At 31.4% G+C, this 20,369-nt stretch overlaps 1 protein-coding gene across 1 annotated transcript in view; it reads right to left on the minus strand.

Annotated features, from left to right (window-relative positions):
- Window positions 1-2,115: 2,115 nt before the first annotated feature.
- Window positions 2,116-20,369, minus strand: part of LOC129227423 (surfeit locus protein 4 homolog) — a 42,617-nt gene continuing 24,363 nt past the window's right edge. Inside the window, exons 4-5 of the mRNA XM_054861976.1 lie at window positions 10,742-10,785; window positions 2,116-6,078 (exon numbers count right to left, since the gene is read on the minus strand). Coding sequence (XP_054717951.1) covers window positions 5,625-6,078; window positions 10,742-10,785 — 498 coding nt within the window. The 3' untranslated portion in view covers window positions 2,116-5,624. The remainder of the gene's footprint in view (window positions 6,079-10,741; window positions 10,786-20,369) is intronic.

Here is a 20,369-nt window from a genome sequence, read left to right on the forward strand (position 1 = left end):
AAAAGGCATCACCTCAGATTTACTAACAGCAGTATTAGAGTCAAATTCTGGTTTATATTTGATCTGCCTTTGTACGACTGTTTTCATTTTAATGATTTACTTCTTCAATACTTGCTAATTATAAAAATAAATTAAAAGGCAAAAAAAAAAAAAAAAGCTAAACATTTTTATTACTTTTCAATTTTGTTAACACCTCCCTGATGAAAACAAAGAAATTTGGAATACAAGCTTTATTTTATCTATTACACCTCTTTCAGGTTCTAGAAATTATCTCTGCAACTATATTTTGTCATATTTTTTACATAATTTTGTAAAGACTCATAAAAATCTTGAACTTGTACAGCCAGCAAATGATTGATTTTAGCAAAATTCCTCCTCCTTTCACTGAAAAAAAAAACCTTTCTTCCTTGGCTGACCACTTTCATCGTTAAGAAATATTTGAAACAAAATTTGTCTATATTTTTTTGTTGATCTTGCAATTACTTATAATAAAATAAAAGTCCCCCCCCCCTCTCCGACAGCGCGCAAACTGTGTTTCATGTCAGTGGATCAATTCTCTGTTAAAGGAATGATGTAAAAAGTATATTTTCATAATTTATTATGCCTGATAAGCAATTCTATGCAGTTTTGTGGGTCCCGGTTGGCCTGTGTAAACAAGGTTATACTGTAAATATATTATTTGAGATAATTTTACAACATTCCTTTGCGAAACGAAATCTATGCCAATACAGTAGAACCTCATTATAACATAGAATTGGTTATAATGCAGACGCTATCATGTCCCCAGTATTTCAAGGAATGGAAAAGTTCCGTTTTCTTTCATTTACCAAGTCACAAGTTAATAGTTTTTTTTATATATACAGTAACTATTTCTGCACTTCATTCAAAGTTCTTTATGTTCTAATAAAATATACTAGCAGTTTTTCAGCATTAGTTCAAACAATATTTAGGCCATAATTAGTTATTTTGTCTGAATTTTTATTTAAATGTAGTTTATTAAAATAATCTACATGTAATAATGCATGATGTGACTTCAATAAAGCTTGACTGGCTATTTAACTCAAGGATTATTGGTACTGCACTGTGCTCTGCTGTATTGCAGTTGTTAATTTATGTTTGGTAAAAACAAAGTTTAATTATAGGGCTAGTGTTACAAAAAGATAAATGTTTTACTAACTTTGAAGTACACATAACAAATGATGAGTTTAAAAACATTAATAAATTTGTCCTTCTTAAAAAAATTCTCAACATCTCATATTAGCATTCCCGTACCGGCATTGCTCGGATACTGGAATTAGGGGGGGATAACAGTGCTTGGTGCACCTAATTACGAAAATCCCATATAATAATAATTACCTACCATTTTTTTTCTAATTTTCGGAGAGCCCCGGGGCCTATGGATTTCATATATATATATATATATGTCCTTAACCCATCCTTAACTGTCATTAATGATCCTTTTAAAGTATTGATTTTCTTTACCCAAGCACTGCCGGGTACAGGAATGCTAGTATATATGTTATCTCAGGACATGTCAGCAAGTTTTATCATTTATTTTTACGCTGTGAAATAAAACTTAAATGCTTTATGTATTTTATATGTTCTTAAAAACTTCATTTCTAGTTTTGAAAAAGTGAAAGTCAGAAACATTATTTGGCTTGAGAAAAGCCTCGAAGAATCAAGTGAGAAACAAAAACAATATCAAATTTAAAATTCGCTATTGATCAAAAGTCGACATGAAGTACTGAATAATGATTTTGAATGGAGGAAAGCCTTCGAAAATAAGGGATTTAAATTTCAATTACAGGTTTTAATTTTGCAGAAATTAAAGGGTTTTAACTTCTTTCGAACTAATTGGTGTTTCGAAAAATCCTTTCTGAATGGATACTTTTGTAATCATGTGGACATGCCTGCCAAATTTCAAGTCTGAGGTATCAGCAGTATTGGCTGTGCGTTGATATATGTATGTATATGTATACATGTTATCTCAGGACATTTATTTTATATGTAAAGATTATTGTCAACGGCAACTTTTTCTCGGCATTTGTCCTTGTTTAAAAACAACTACAAAAGGGATGATGCTAACAAAGTAATGGCGTAAAAATATTGAAAATATCAGTACAAATATTTAAGATTTATTAAATTAATTTCACAAATAAAATCCACATTCTCACAGTATTAAAAAAATATTCATATTCAATATTCATGGTTTATATTCAAACCATTTTAAGTACAAAATTTTCAACTCAATGTTTAAAAAAGGAGTTGTGTACCGGCAATAAGTAAAGCAATTAAGTTACGGGTTTGAATATTTTAAAATAAAATTCTATTATAGTGTTGTGAAAACTATATAAAAACATCTAAAATTAAGCTATCATGACAATAGTAACAGTTAATGAATTTTAATTCTTAAATAAACCATTAATAAAAAATACAACTACAACTAAGATCATTTACTTCTTTAAGTCATTTAAAGAAAATATTGTAGAGCTATAATGATTATTTATATGACGCAATATTTTTAAATGCAGTTATGCTCAAATGCAAAATAGCATGTACATTAATCTGCTACATTGCAATTTAAGTAAATTTTAACCAAATATAGTTTTGAATAACTTGTTATTGTTTTCTTAATAATCAAATATCTATGAAAAACAAAAAAGTCCCTCCCGCCATTTAACTTTTTAAAGACTAAGATGTCCTTCCTTTAGAGACAAAGTTTTTATTTTTATATCATTATTGGGGTTTTTCTTCAGTATACTCTGTACAGTAGAGTCTCGAAAGTTTGAAGTTCCGCTTAATTTGAGGTGCTTCATTTATATTTTAAAGTATATTTTAAAAGATAAAAAAAAATATTTGCATTAAAACCTGCAAATGGAAATGTTTCTATTGTAGAACTTCCTTAATTTCCAACAAAAGATGTAGAAGCATCAACAACACTTGTCAAGTGGCACGAAATATTAATCAACTACTATGGTTATTAATTGACTAAGAATCTTGATCTAGCATTGCATCAAAAGACTTTCAAGATAGTAAACTTGATACCAAAAAAAAAAAAGCTTACAATTTAAAAAATTTTTTGCTACAAAGAAAAAAAAAAGCAGCCCTTTGGGAATATCTACTTGCAATCAGAGGGGTGTGAACAACTTTATGCTACACAAATAATACATATGAAATTTAACCTTTTATGGTAATCATTTTCAAAAACATACATAAGCACTCACAGATACAAATGTCACAACAAACATATCAGAATGGATTTGGTATGACTGCAGTTTTTGCTTGCCTACAAATTTACTGACATAAAGATACGTTCATATACATCATTAAAAAAAAACCTAATCAAAACTTGTTTAGGGATCATTAAAACTTAAAATTGTTTAAAATTGAGTGATACATTTTTTGTTAAGAACATTTTTAGATTTCATTGTCTCAAGAAGTAAAAGGTGCTTTACCTCATTTCATCCGGAAGAATATTTTGTTAATCCGAGTTTTCAGTAATTCGAGGTGGCATGAGCCCCAATCACCTCGAATTTTCGCGATTCTACTGTATATAGACTGACTTATTAAAAATTTTAAAATTAACCTACAATATTATGAGAAGAAATTGAATAGACTTCAGAGTTCATTTTGGAAATCTTTTAAAGAGTTATATTAAAACGATAACTTAAATAATAATAAAGAAGTAATGCAAAATTTAAAACTACCCATACATTATACTTTTCATTTTTAATTTATTTCTACTCATAGTGTGAATGAGATTATTATGTACATAAGTTAAATAAAGAAAAATATAATGGTAGTTAAAAAAAGAATGCATTACTCCAACTATATATTTAAAAAAAGAGGGGGCAAAAAGGAAAAATAATCTAATAAACTTTCTAATCTATGGCAAGTCCTAAAAATCAAAAGACTTTCAGTTGTGTTAAATCAGGGTTCCCAATAGTGCAAGAATTGTGCATTTTTGCAGTCTCTCCCTTTGTGCAAAAAAAAAAAAAAGTAAGTAAAGGTGAAAAAAAAAGATTAAAAAAATCCATAACAATGTCGAAACTGCTTAATTATAAAGGTGATTTTCAAAATACTGATTTTGCTGACCTTGAACTCTTTTTTTTTCTGCTGTTTATTTCTTTACTGATTCTTTTTCACACTAATTAAAATGTATAAATTAACGTCCAAAGTGATTTATTAGTACAGTGAAAGTCATTTTCTGAAAAATGTGGGACATGCTGAATTTTGAAAAAACGAGAGCTTGGAAAATTTCAGCTGATTTGAATATGACTTAACAAAAATGGCTTGAGCAAAAACACCAATTTTCATACACGAGAACAAAAAATCTATTCCATGTCTGAATTTATTTAATACACTTTGTATTCATTCTTTTTAAGAGCCGATTAACTTCTAAATTAACTAAATTTCATCAAAAAGTATTTCCTTGTTTATTAAATAAATTGTTATAAGTTCAATATTTTTTATCTATAGAAAGTGTGTGAATGCCTGAAGTACGAATTTTCTCTCATACTTTCAATATGAATCTTGTAGTAAAATTCACCAATTCAAAAATAGGGTGGGGAACCATTATGCCTTTAACCGTTGGAAAATTTTGTCAAATTAAAAATAAAAAACTAATTTTTAAAAATCTCAACTTTTAATTCAAACTGAGTGAGATTTTCTCGCCCATTTTTTAAACTCTAATGGGAACCCTGTGTTAAATGTATAGTCATTACTTTACAATACTGCTTTTAGCTAAAGACATTACTGACTTTCAAAGGATTTTGCTTTGTTTCTTTTTTGTTACATATTTGGTCTGAAATTTTGATATTTAAAAAAGTGCATACATAACATAACGCATGGTGTTCATATCCTTTTAAGTATTAAATACAGTGGTTTATGCCTTAAATGTTTCCCAAATTTTTATGTGTCATAAATATTTGCTTTAAAAGAAAGGACGAAAAAGATTGATTTGTGCACAACGCAAGTACTTGGATGGCAATAAAAATAATAAATGCAATTTTCAAAATATATAAATTAAAAAAAAAATTATAACAATTGAGAGAAACAAAAACTGAAAGACAAAATTGAAATGACTTTTTGGTTAAAATAAAAAATTTAATGAAATTTCAGCGAAAAAAGGAAACTAAAAGTAGACATTTTCATAAATATTTGTACACATAAGTGTTTTCACAGCAGTAGCTTTTTTTTCGATCATTCAATCATTTTGAGAAAGGTTTTAACCTGAATATTCACTAAAAACATTTGAATGAAATTTTCTTTTAGAAAAAAACAATTTAACGGAAATGCAAATATTAATTACAGTCGAAATACTATGTAGAATATGTTTTATGTATGCAATGAAAGTAAATACTTAACGTTTTAAAAGAAGATGAAGTTAAAACATCATAAACAATTTAAAACTTGACAGTCAAAATAGGAACTGACTAATATAAAATATGATCATTAAATGTGCAGCGAGTACATACAAAGAAATGATTTTTGTCTGATGCACTTCATGATATAAAATCAAAGTATTACAATTTTAAAAATGTAAAATTCCTCAAAAAATGTTTATTTAGACACCTTTGAAACACAGTGAGAACAAGGAAATGAAATGTGACGTAGTTACAAAATCACCACCTTTTCTTGTGCTCATCCATACTAACTCCACCAGGACCTAAATAAACAACCATAAGCAATCCGCCGATAACAGAAAGTGTTTGAAAAAAGTCATATTTAAGGAAATCTCTCATGGGCTTGTATGCTGGCAATGTCCAAAAGGCATTGACATAAAAGTTCACACATGTCAGCCACAATACTAAAACTAAAGCAGACAATTTAGTTTTGTACCCCACAGTGACTAGAACCATGAGTGCTGATGCCACAATATTCTGAATGACCTGAAGAAAACTGAGCTCCAGTCTCAGAACAGTGATGAACATGAAAACCAGAAGAATTCGGCCCATGAGTTGGAGGTAATTCTTTGGCTTGTTCTCTCCTAATGTCGGTATTCCAGCAAACAGACTTCTTCCCTCAACTCTACTTTCAGCAATGAGCAATAGAAGAGCTCCTACAAGAGACAAGTTCCTAAAAAAAAGAAACAAATTAAAATACAAAAGTAACAAGGTAAAAAATTTATTGGTGTGGATCATTATCAACCTGCTTCTGATTATTCATTCTTGAGTTTTATAGATTTCATTAATTTTAACTGTTCCCTTACCTCAAAATATGTAAGCTTTCAAAAAAAAAAAAAAAAAAAAAGTGTCAGTGAGAAGGCTACTTTTGCTCACAGAACAAGCCAACTTAATCCCAGTCATTCAGTAAAGAAGCAATCTCTTTCGTTCTCCTCAGCGAATCAGCAATATTTTTTTCCCTTTCCTTCATATATAAATGCAGAATTGAATTACTAAAGCAACTTATGATGAATTGAACTCGTGTATTGCAATAAACTTCTCCTACGGACATCTTTCGCCTAAACGAAATTTTAATACAGTTGAAGGATTAAAATAACTCTTGATTCTTTCAAGAGGATCTCCAATATTTTTACTGAAATATCTTAATTTCCGAGTCCTACAATTAAAACCTAGATTTTGAAGGCATGCTTAGTGACGACATTGAATGTAAGCTTTGACAATAATTAATTGTATGTCATGCCTGAAGTTTCAATCCTTCTGCGCCCTAAAAATATATTAATAATTTTGGAGGCTTGAAATCTAAACACCTAAGCTACTTTAAATATTTTGCACTTTATTTTAATAATTGTTTTATTATCATTATCTTTAATACATAATTTAAGATTGTTTTTCAGATGTTTCTGTATTAGAACAAACATAGAAGTTAACTACAAATTAATGCATCAGAAATCCGTTTCTACCGAGTTAAACAGTGCTTTTACCACCAAAAACTTCTCTTAGTAAGATGTTCAGCCTGCAAAACAATTTTAAAGATTAAAATGATTTTTACCATTTTCTGAATAAGATCCCTAATATTTGCTCTGAATGGTCATACTCTCTATGTCAAAGTAAAACCTACAGTTTGCTGCTCCGAAACAGATTCCTGATTTTCTCCACCCCAATATTTTACAAAAAAAAAAAAAAAAAAAGTCAGAAGAATTCTTCATGAGGAAGAAGCCCAAGTCTATTTTATCTTACACCGGAAGAGTTATAAAAATTATTTTTATTCATTATTAATTTTGTAGCTTTTCTTATGATAAATTAACTAGAAGTTGCACAGACATCAAGAAACTTCCTTCTACATCTTCCTTATGCATTCTTGGCTCTTACATGTAATCACTATTACTAAGTTCCGCTATTCACAAAAGCAGAATCAAGAGCGAAAATTGAAAATGATATAATAGCCTTGCTTAGGTTAATCAGGTTAAATAGGAGCATTTTATTTGTAAACAAATAGAAAATGGCAACAGATAAAAATTATAAATTGAGATTTATTTGAGATTGTTATAGAGTGAAAGACATAGGATTTTATTTTAAATTTGCAAAAGATATACTATACTCAAGTTCTAGAAATAACATGGAAATTCCATGATGTGCAGAAAAAATAGCTCTTCCAATTGGTACCAATATTTCAGAGGTGCAAATATCTTTTTCTGATCAAAACTGAAACAATGCTAATTCAGTTTTTTTCCCAATTAATATTTCTTTTGAAAGTCCTACAAAGTTGAAACCTGGATTTAATAAATCCCTGGAAAATTTTGTATTTATAGATATCTTGTTCAATTTCCGATTCTTAACCGTTCTTAAGTCAACCACAACTGAAAACATTTTAATGTACTTTATCTTGGGACATAGATTTAACAACGCCAGCGGCTCCCAACCAATGGGTCGCGGCCCACAACTAGACCAGGGGCTCCGTGGACGCTGGCCGAAATCTTGGGAGTCTAGTATCAGTTTTTGCAAGAGTATTCATAAGTGGGATGTAGCGTAACTCAAAAGCTTAGTGCGGTCCGTAGTCAATGAGACCGGCTGAACTGGGTCTTTCCTTAAGACAAAGTTGTCAGGCGATAAAGGGACAGTCCCCTCGGCTCCCACATCTTCTAATAAGTTAGTTACAATGTTCAGTCCAACTTGTGGGGAAATAGCAAGGGGGGAGGGGGGAATCTTTTTGTACATATCTCTATTTTTGCAGAAATTCAATTTTTCTGGTACTGAAAAAGACCCTATGAATCATCCTCTGATTTGTTTTGTGAAGCTATCCAACGACCGTTCGCAGCAAAAATTTTTAAAACAAAATATGTTTAGGGACCAGATAAAAATTTTAGGCGCCAGATAGAAAATTTCTAAGAGTTTGCAGGAAAAGTCAATGTAACATGGTTTCTGAAATAATTGCTCTGAAAGAACTAGTCACCAAGGTTTTTTTTCTAGTCTTCCAGGAATTGTAGGAATCCGAGGTAAGTATTCTAGAAAGTAGATTTCGAGGTGCAGCCTGAAGAAACTGAAAATGGTTTGACTGTATGCACAATGCATTAACCTGTAGCATTGTACATCGAGTTGCCGGCAGGTAGTTCTCGAAGGGCATTTATACCTCAAAAGTGAAAACTCTGATTTTCAACTGCAAAAACTTCATTTACCATAGATTAAAAAAAAAAATTTTTGAAGTCTGCTGCAGACCCCCTACCAGGGCCAAATTTCCAAATAGGCAGCTGTCTAGGATAGCAAATTTTGCATTAATCACACATTTTTAAAAAAAAATCTTGAAAGCGAAATATTAGCATCCTTTCATTTTCCATAGTGACAACTTTTTTCTGTTTTTTTATCAAGTGTGCTTTCACACATCTTATGAAAATGAAATATTTTTCAAGCATGGTAATAGATTTGTGTAAAAGTGTCGTCAAAAGCAGGTGACAAGTGAGGCAGATAAGTGCAGTCAAAAAGCAGGCGCCAGTTGAAGAAAAGCAGGTGTCATTGCATTTCTCCTGAAGTGACACTTCAAAATGTGACTTGATCTGCTTACAGAATTTCAAATCTGCTTAGGGGTGGCATGGAGCTAAATTCAGCTCTGTTCCCAGCTAAGCGTCAGCAGAAATGCAAAAAGCATGCGGACTACAGTTTGGGAAGCCCTGCTCTAAGGTGTAATCACGGATGAATTGCTGTTGGAATCCTTACTTCACTTAGGGAGACATACCAGTCACCAGTAACAGGAAAAAACCTGCAATTCCTTTACTCACTTCAAGTTACTGGCAACAAATTGGAATCAGCTTTTGTATTCACGTGAGGTTACACAAGCACGGATCCAGAGGGGAGGGGTTTATACCAGAGATGTGTGGTCCGCTGAAGCAAAACCAAGCAGAGCTTGGACACTCAAAAAATAATTTTCATTTCTCATTTGTATGCTTATAATTGAGAGGAAATATGAATTATAAGTTTTTTCTTATATTGACTTTCGCTTGAAAATAAGTTTAAAAACATTTATTAGTCGCTCAAATGGCCATTTCCAGGAAAAATGTATTCCCAGGAAAGTAAAATTCTCAATGCAGCCCATGCAGGGCAAGAAATAGAGGGGTGTTGCAATGACAACACAGTGGCGCTGTTGCTCCTATCCAATGACAAAGACCTCTGTTGGTACTTCTTCAAATTCAAATCCAAGCAAACAGTTCTCCGCATGGATAAGCAGGGTTGCCAGATTGGCTTTTTTCGAGTCAAATTCAAGAATTTGGCCCTTTTTTGAAATTGACTGACTTGAAAAAAGTCTTCTGCCATCATGGCATTTTTTTTTTTTTTTTTGGATTTTGAACAATTTCAGGGGTGAAAAATCAAAAATTCATTTCTGTATCAGCTTTGTATCAGGAGAATTCACGGTTTTGTAACAAATTTTTTTATTTTGTACACAGTTTAAAGCAAATGCAAAACATTCGCAGCAAAAAAGTACATAAAAAATGTTTTAAAACCCAATTTTTTAGCAATATTGCGATTTAAAAAAAGTGCAAAAACTACTTTTTGTAAATTTACAATTGATCTAAATACATATCTAATTAGAATCTCAATTTAGTTCTGGGGTCATTTGCTGAAAGTTCATAGGTCGAATTTTACCATGTTCTACTTTACTGATCACAATATAAGGGTTCATACTCTATTTGGATGTAAAAATTCCAAGACTTTTTCATGACCTTGTTGCAATAAGTTCTTGTAATAATACATTCATCTAAGGTAGAATGTCAAAATAACTTCAGATTGTCAAAAAAAAAAAAAAAAAAAATCAAAATATTTACCAGATGCAAACAGGCCTGTATCTATAAATTTTGACCCACTTCTGCAACAAAATCTGTAGGTCCCCTTCCCAGAGGTCAGCAGTGTATATTTGCAATGTTCATAAATCTTAGTGCTAGCTTGTAATTTTTTTCCCAATTCCTTGAGCCGTTGGGCCGTGTACGAACGTGCCCCCCCCCCAGCAGGTATGCAGATCCGGGACTGGAATCTGGATGTAAATCCCAAACAGGGTGAGCAACTTTTCTTCGCGAGGCTGCATATCAAAATCAAGTTCAAAAAATGGCACCAACAAAACATTTTTGAAAAAATTTAAATGCAATGATTTTTGGAAAAATTCAAACACTAAAAAACTTTATCACAGTTTAAGAAAAATTTCAAGGTTTTCAAGCACTTGAAAATGAATTTTTCTTTTCAAGCACTTTACAAGGTTTTTCAAGAGTGTGTACAAACCCTACATTTAAAATCATTCATTCTTTACAATATAAAAACAAAATTAACTGGTGGTAGGTACTAAATTCTATAATTACCTAAACAAGAAGTGAAGATCCCATAAAATACTATAGGCAAGAGTCTGAAAGAAAAAAAGTTTGATTAAAACATACATCATTTAGGATTATTCTTCAATTTCCATTATCTACATAATTTTGAAAGAGAACCGAGTTATTTGACATCAAAATCAGCTTAATTTATTTTTTAATTCTACAGGAGAGAAAAGCTCACGTTTTTTTAAAAAAAGAAAACTGGTTCTTGAACTGCCTGAGCTCAGCTGGATCCATTCCAAATCGTTTTTCACTTTTTACGTTTAACTCTAGGGTACTCCGTAGTTACCACTATTTGTGGTTTAATTAGTTGGATGGGACTCTCTGATTTTTTATCCAGACAAGAAACCAAGCAATCCCTGGTCCAGCATCTCCAGAGAGGTATTGTTTCACTTGGAGGACTTAGTGATCAGGAGAATATTTAACGTCCCCAGTCGCCATTAACAGGGCTCATACCCTTTAGGCAGAAAAAAATTCAAGCACTTTTCAAGTACTTTTCAAGGTAAAAAATTTTGTTTTCAAGGCAATATCATAAATTTGTACTAAAAATATTGTATGCAGATTTCATTTACTATAAACACATAGAAATAAGGCAATAATACAAAAAAGTATAGGAAAACAAAATTGCTTTTTCTACAACGAGAGACACTTTGATGAAAAATCTACTGCGTTGAAAGTTTTTCTGAAAATGTTTGAAAAGTTTGGTCATAAAGAGAAGCAGATACCAAGAGGTTTGATTTTGAGGTTTTTCAAAGGTTGCAGCAGTCAGAGGTTTGTATATTTTCTAGAATCAGCAAATTAATACTTAAAAAAAAAAAACTTTCATAAGTGCTTTTAACTTTTATGGGAAGAAACTAAAATACCCATGTTCAATGGCATTGCCAGAGAGGAGTTTTTGAAGTCACTCCCCCCCCCCCCCCGGTTTCAACATTTATTTCCAATATCTATACAGTGGTTTATTACAATATAAGGGCGGTTAGGACAAAAACACTACCCAGAAAGTTATTTCAGTTTGCACTATTAAGTTCTAAAAATATTAGGTTTGCAAATTATTTATAAGTATGCAAATCAATTATTCGTATGTATTTATTAGCTGTTCAGCCAATAAGGCATTTCAACTGTCCTCGAGTAAATTTAAAAATTAGGAAGTAAGAAAAGTTTATGAAAGTCCACAGTCCAGTCTCTACACCTCAAAATATACAAAAGCAGCTTAAGCAGTGATAAATACTCTGAATGCAAACTTGAGCCTATTCAGCTTTCATTGATTAACTTGCAATAGACAATAAATGTGCAAGTTCAGATTTATAGAGCCATATTTCGAAATTGAAAAGGTTCACAATAAGTTGACATATATTATGACAAAAGTAGTTTTATTTTGGGAAAAAATGGGTTATTGTTGAAATTAGAATTTAAATTTAGAAAGGCAATAATATTCAGGTGTAATTGTGATTTGTGAGTTCATAAAAAATTACCTGAAAGTTTCAAAGAGCAAAATGGGGCGAGGGGGGGGGGGGAATAATTTTTAAAACTAAGACCCCTATTACTTGAATATACATATGTACAACAATAACTTTTGCTATGCATACAATTCATAAAATAGTTTATTAAGTCAAAATATTCTGCATAGAAATACAATGTCCAGTGCCTGTTGATAACCAGCAACAGGTACTGGGCCTAGCTAGGCTGGTACTGGTCAATTTATTAGATCCAAATGAAGATGAATGACCCTCCTTAAGCTATTTACCCCTTTGTTGATTAAAGCCTCTTTCAGTAAGCTCCAAGTACCCACAACCTTAATAAAGTAGTAATTCTGAACATTTGAGGAAAAGGGGAAAATTGGAGATATAGGGAGGTAAAAGCATAAAAACGAACACTACTGAATCTCAAGTGAATAATCATAACACAACCACCCCTGTTATACACCTTATTTATTTTAGCAGACATAAAAAATGATGTACTTATAAATAAAATTGTATAAATCAACTTTATATTTAAAATACAAACTTTAAGTTAATTTGTTAGGTGCTCAACTGCTGAAATTTAAATTTTTTAAAAAAAAATCTGTTATGACCAAAAATTAGGTAAAGATAATCATTCAAAATTGCAAAAATAAATAAGCAAATAATTAAACAAGACCAAGGTAATAAATTCTTTAACTCTTTAGTTATTAAAATAAAATAAGCTAATCTGATGTAGCAGTGTCAAAATAACTACTAATTGCCAAAAATATAAAATATTTACAAAATGCAAAAGGATTGAAATCTCAAACAAGGGAAGCAAATTTTTGCGAATTAAGTTTAATGTTGTCATGTTTCCCATAAAATAAACTTATATTTTACTGAAATTAAACATAAAATATGCTAATCTACGGTAGCAAATATGAAAATAACATCCGATTAGTGAATATATTTAAATATTTGCAAGATGCAAAAAGATTGAAATTTCAAACACGAGAAGCAATTTTTCGCAAAGTCTGAGTTTGTTCGACGTGGCATGTTTCCCATGAAATAAATTTGTTTTTTATTAAATTTAAACAAAAAATATACTAATCTAAGGTAGCATATGCGAAACTAACATTTGATTAGCCAAAATATTTAAATATTTGCAGGATACAAAAAGATTGAAATTTCAAACACAAGAGCAATTTTCCGCGAAACCGAGTAAGTTCAATGTTGTCATGGTTTCCAAATTAATTTCTTTGTTAATTAATGAAATTAAACAAAAAATAAACTAATCTAAGGTACCATATGTCAAAATATCTTTCGGTTGTAAAAAACATCAAAATATTTACAAGATGCAAAAGGATTGAAATCCCAAACACGGAAGAAATTTTTCGCGATGTTGCATACTGAGCACATGTTCAGAAAATTGCAGTGGTGAAATACTTTTTTAAAACTTCTAAGCACAATTAGTTGATTTTTGAGAGAATATAAGCACTAAGAAACGTTTTCAAGGTTTTAAAACTTTTTCAAGGTTTTCAAGCACTTGAAAATGAACTTTTTTTTTTCAAGCACTTTTCAAGGTTTTTCAAGGGCGTACGAACCCTGATTAATGAAGACTGGATCTTCGACTGGATAAGATCGTACACAGGACCTAACGGTCACAAGTCCGATGCCTTACCAATCAAGTCGCCACGTCTCCTAATTCACCACTTTTCAATGGGATAGTACACCATCAAAGAAATAACAATATATTAAAAAATCAGTCATTTTAATTAAATAACCTTTAATTGTTTTGTCAAATAAATTAACCAGGGTCGACAAGATTACGGAAACTGTGGTAAATAGCACGTTTTCACCTTCCTGTACAAAACCCTTGTGATCAAAAGTGTCCCAAACTACTTTTTTTAACGAAATTGTCTTTTGGGCAGTTCTCAAAAGCTGGGAGCAAACACAGACCTCAACTTTAAAGATTTAACACCAAATACTTTCACTTTTGATTAACTCAAAAATTTTTGAGTTAAATTATATGGAGACAAGAATTGACATAAATTATGGAAAAAAACTCTTCCAATACCCTTAAAAAGATGGACATTCAAAACGTTAACTGAGCAAATGAATATCAAGAAAATTTTTTTTTTAAATTATTTCTATAGGTTTCAAAAAAAAAAAAAAAAGAGTATGACTCTCAAACTGAATAATTTTTTGATAATATTTTCCACAAATCACAAAAGTAAAGACATATTATTTACTAGCCGCCTGCGGCGACCAGCTGGTTCACCTTCTTACGCCATTCGCCTTTTCTGTGCAAGCAGCCACCTACGGCGGCTGTTTGGCTAACTTGTCATTTACCTTTTTACTTCAAGTTTGCCGCCTTTCGGCGGCTGTTTAAATAAATTAAGCAGCAGTATTGATCAATCCATCTCTATCTCTTTTTTTTTTGTGCCATTCACATTTTTACGCCAAGATTGCCGCCTTCGGCGGCTATCTACCTTTACGATCTATCTCTAAATTTTCTTATCCATCTCTACTTATTTTAACCTCCCGGTCATTTCCTAATAAAAACAAACATCACTCAAAAAACCGATTTTTTTTTGTTTAAGTAGAACCAAAAAAATAAATAAAATAAAATCCCCGTAGTGTGCAAAAAGTAGCGTTTGACAAAGATGAAAAAATCTCGCTGTTTTTATTGAATTAAATGCGCACAACTATGAAATGTAACATAATATAGATACAGCAAAAGGTCCAGCTTGGGGGGGGGGGGGGGGGGGGTGGAAAAAGAAATAAATGCAATCCCTAAATAAAACAAAAAAGGAAAGAAAAAAAAGCAAGCGCTGCTGGAAAAACACGTGATCATCACGTCGTAAAATGTAGAAGTAAGCTATATAGCAAAAAAAAAAAAAAAAAAATTAACATTGCTTGCGATTAAGATTCCATCGTAAATATCGAATCGAAATCCAAGTAGTGACGTCACAAGCATAAGAGATTGAAGAACGCTTTTTTTCGACCGATGCGTGAGGAGACATGTGTTCAGCATTAAAAAAAAATTGTAAAAAAAAAAAAACTATTGCGTATTTTTAAGAACTTTTTTCTTCTGAAGAGGGCGAAATGTTTTTACTATTACCAACTTAAATTTTAGAAATGAGGCTTTGATACTTCTCGCAGGATGATATTAGAAAAAAATAAAACCCAGGAACTGCAAATTAAAGGTTTTTTCAAAAATTCGTAAAAAATACAAAAATTGCTCTGTCTTCAAATTTTTTTCATTAATCATATTTAAAATTAAATTTCCTACCCTACAGTACAAAAAATATTTGTGTGGTGCGATTGGTTTGGGGTCTGTGAGATAAAAAGTACGAAAAAGTGCTAAAAATCACATAAAACATTAAATAACTTTTTTTCTAATCAAAATATCAAAAATCGAAGCCCGAGGTGCACATCTTCAGCAAAAACTGCACCTGTATACCAAATTTCATCTTTCTAGGCGTTACCGTTTTCCCGGGATGCGGGCCACACACACACACACACACACAAACATCTTATTTTATTATATGTATAGATTTTTACGCAATAATTATTCTCATCTTATTTATTTAAAAAAATTTCTCAGTAAAAATATTTGCAAAAGCTGATCAATATTATTCAGTTATCCGGGTAAATTATTACATTAACTTGAACAATGCTCCTATGGGGAAATATTTGGTTCCTTGAGATTTAGTCTAGTCAAATTAGGTCATGACCCGGACATTCAGAAAAAAAAAAAAAAAGAATGTACATCTATACCAAGCTGTTCAGTATCATGAGGAGATAATGTACCAAAAAGTCCCAAGAGTTTGAGCGTCAAGTTTGGGAGTTAAGGGGGACAAAGAAGGGGGTCAAAATGTAGATTTTTGTGATATATATTGTTATGCAAAAGTTCCATTGCAGGTATTTTATTGTTTTTGAAATGACAATTTTGAGTGTATTTCCTTTGCCCCCCCCCCCTTCTCTTCCCCCTCCCAAGTTGACTGAAAATGAAATGACGGACCCAATCGGGTCAAAACACAAGTTTTTGTTGTGTTTTTGCTACATTTCAACCAAATATTTCATCAGATAAAATTGAATGAAGGGAAGCACTTTAAAGCATGATCCAGATTTAGGTATCATGTGGTTTTTTTAAGCATTGTCTTATTTCTTTAGAAGTTTTACTGTAATTTGAATAATTTGTTCAAAAGTGTTTAGTTTTGATAACTTAAATACTTTACTTCCTTATTATTCAGTCTTTGAAATTTCATGAAAGGTTTTAAATTCCTGGTTATTAAATGATTAAACCACACCTTTAAATCTTTATCAGATAACTTCATAAGACGCTGTATTTTTTTTTTATGAATGACGTTTAATTTCTTAGTTAGAAATTCATAATTTCAATAATAAGGATTTTATGCTTGTGACAAAAACACATTTAGTGTATTACTTTTTTTTTCGATTTTAAATCACGTTTTATATTTTCTGTTATTTTGCCTCATTTTTCTTTTTCTATAATTGGAGTCAAAAATTTGGCACGAAATTTGTCAGAACCACGGAGGTACCTCAATGCGACTTTTTTAACAATTTAATTTTGTTCTTCAATTCCATTTGTAATTAAAGTTTTCTCAAAGATTCCTTAATTTGGAGACAAAAAAGTCTTTACATTCTTTAAAATGTTTATCGACTCAAATGCTACCAAAGTTTTTCCTCTTTCAAGAACCATATTTAAAACACGAGCAAAAACCAGAACAACCTGTAAATTGGAAAAATTTTTACTCTTTAAGTATAAAAGCTGCTATTATAAGTACTGACTCAAATATAATAGTTTCTAAAATAGATCAGAAAGAAATCCACATAGCAATCTCGGCAGATTTCAAGAAGATTCAGTAATTATTATTTCACCAACCTTTATGTTGCACCAACAGAAGATGTACGAATTCCTCTAAGTAAGTTTGGAAGTCTTTTAAAAAATATTCCAACTAAAAACATTATAATTATGGGGGATTATAATAGTAAAAGCAACTCCCCTGGGGATATGCTGGTAAAGATCTAAGAGGAAGAAGAGTAATTAATTTTTATCGAGCGGGAAATCTGCAAAACGAAGAGAAAACACAAAGTATTTTATAGACAGGCCCCGAGTACCGTCTAAAGTGGGGAAGCTCCTTCTCATTTCCGGGCTCCACAAATTTTGTTTAAGAAAATTTTTCTAAAAATGTAACGCAAATTTAAATAAAATTCAGGGTACAGGTGTTATTTTTAAAAGTGACCTTGCAAAATTCAGATTAATGTTAATCTCCTCCTCCTACCCAACACATAGAATTTTTGTACATTACATACAAACGTAATTCTGTAACTCTCAACAATGAAGGGTGGTTAGATTAGTTTCCGAAACAGATTTATCATGTCACAAAATTAATTGTTATAAAAGTGCACTGTAATAGTTGTGCCAAATTTGATTGAACCAGTTCTAATGTTTGCAGTACCTTTAAAAGCTCAATCTGGAATTTTTAAGCAATTTTTCATTAATTTTTGGCATCCTGAAAATTTTGAGGGGAAGCTCTAGCATCCCGAGCCTTTTGGGTGATCAAACCCCAACGTCCTACCTTTCAGATTTAAGAAACTACACTTTTTCTACACATTCAACATTTGTTCGGACATTGGATTCACACCGAGACCCAAATACAGGCGCACAGAGCAGTACAATGTATAAATTGCAATCTTTTGATGAAATTTTCTTTCAATTTTCATCCTTTAAATTTTCAGAACAGTTGTGTGTGTGCTTTCATTACTATATTTTCAAACTTTGAGGATTCTAACTTATTTGTGCGCATAATATGCATACATATTTAATTTTTTTTATTAAAAAGAATTTGTTTAAAATTCACAATTTGGTGACTCCTGTTAAGCTATTTCTATTAATTAACATTCACAAAAGTTCTTCAGCAATATGTGTTGAGTTTCTATAGTTTCTCAAATTTATACTATCAGGGGTCTGTCCAGGATTTTTCACAAGGTCCGTTTTTTGTGAAAAATAAAATAATTTTGTGAAAAATCAATTATTTGTGTGAAAAATCAAATAATTAAAAAAAAAAAAATTTTTTTTTTCGTGTAAAAACGAAAGTTTAGACTCTTGAGATGGTGGAAACTGCATCATTGACACTTAAAGTTGAGTGTTTTCTCTCTTTTCTGTTGAGAATATCATTCTTGAGTGTTTTTCTAATATTTGAAGAGAGGGGGGAGGCATTGCTCCCTGGGAGATAGGCACCCCTCAAGTATCAATATTTATCTACCATTCTACATCATGTTAAATTATACTAGAAATGTTTTTTGTATAGTATTTAAAATAACTGTAAGAAAAAAAATTAGGCTGGGGTTCAGCATTTAACTTTTTAACCCAAGACACTGCTTAAGAGCACAGAGTTTCGTTCAAACCTTATAAACTCCGTGATTTTCACAAAAATAAAAAAAAATATTTTATTTGTTTACCTCTTAACTAAGCGTACTAAACATCGAAAATTCGAAAAATCAGATTTCCACAGCGGATGCAAAGAGATTGCAATCCTCAAAGTGAAGGAATCAAAAGTATAAAAACGGCTTGTAAAATAAATTTTTTTGATAAAATTACTTTTGAATTGCATTTTAGAGTCCTATGATAAACATATCATTAATATCTGGACACAGTTGAAGCAAAAATAAATAAATAAATAAATTAAATAAAAAATAAACCATCGATTCAGCATTTTAATTATTGACTCATAAAAGAAAATGGAATTCCCCTTTAAAAACTTGAAATAAGCTTTGTTACAAAAATAAAGAGACTTTTCATTTATTTGCATCCTAATAAAGCGAAGTTAGCTTGAAAAAAAGAATAAAATATGATTCTCATATTGGATGTAATAAGATTGCATTTTTCAAAATGTAGACATCTACAGAAAAAAATAACGGTAAATAAAAGTTTATTTAAAGTTAATTATCCTTTTTAGTATCGAAAAACCAAACCCGTATAACTTTCTCCCAAAATAACAGTTTAACATCGCACCACCAGACACTAAGTGGCGATAAGTTTACATTTTGTAACCCTATCTGAAACGATCACATCCGCCCCACCCATACTATCCTTTGCAGTTCTAAATTCATTTCGCTGTATATTATTGATGATTAAATCATGAGTGGGGAGAAAAGTGCTTACTACGCCTATTCAGAGAATGTTGAAGTTTACAACAACACCGCTGCATAAAACAAACAAGCAAAATTATAAACCAAACTGACTTTCAGCTGTTAATTTCTTTCAAAGAAACCAACAACAGGCATATTATATTTATTTGGCGGTACCGGCTTGCAGGAACATTACAAGAGTGCCGATTTTTTTTTTTTCCTTTTGCAAAATTAGCTGATTTTGTATAAGTTGATTCCTCTAATTTAACTTTAAATATGCTGTATTATTTTAATTTGAGATTTGCTCTTTCAATAAACAATTTGTGAAAGATCCGTTTTTGTTTACCAGAATTTTGTGAAGGGTCCGTTTTGGTTGATCGGATTTTTGTGAAAGGTCCGTTTTGGTTGATCGGATTTTTGTGAAAGGTCCGTTGACGGACCCAAATTTGCTCTGGCCAGACCCCTGACTATAAGACTACAAAAACATTTTCAGCTTTTAAATTTGAAGTACTGTTTTTTATTTAGTGCTCTAAAGTTTTTTGGTTTGTTGGGCAACGGGCCCTCCTCAGTGGTATGCCCCCCGCCCGTGTTGCTCGATCTGCGGGTCGTAGATTCGAGCCTGCGTGCAGGAGAAATAATTCTCAATGTACGCCATGAAAATTAATAACCGGAAAAAAAAAAGAAAGAAAATTCACTTAAAATATAGCATCGCTATTAGTTTTCTTAGTCTTCCATAACCATCGGCAAAAATGAACCTATGAAATTTCAATTTTTTTTAGCACAGTCTAAAAAATCCAATAAAAGTGCACTTCGGAATTTATTTCTTACTAGCCGCCTGCGGCGACCAGCTGGTTCGTTTTCTTACGCCATTCGCCTTTCTATGCAAGCAGCCACCTACGGCGGCTGTTTCGCTGACTTGTCATTTACCTTTTTACTTCAAGTTTGCCGCCTTCGGCGGCTGTTTAAATAAATGTGGCAGCAGTATTAATCCATCTTTTTTTTTTTTTTGTGCCATT

The sequence above is a fragment of the Uloborus diversus genome, chromosome 8 (assembly GCF_026930045.1).
Source record: "Uloborus diversus isolate 005 chromosome 8, Udiv.v.3.1, whole genome shotgun sequence".
Classification (NCBI taxonomy): Eukaryota; Metazoa; Arthropoda; class Arachnida; order Araneae; family Uloboridae; genus Uloborus; species Uloborus diversus.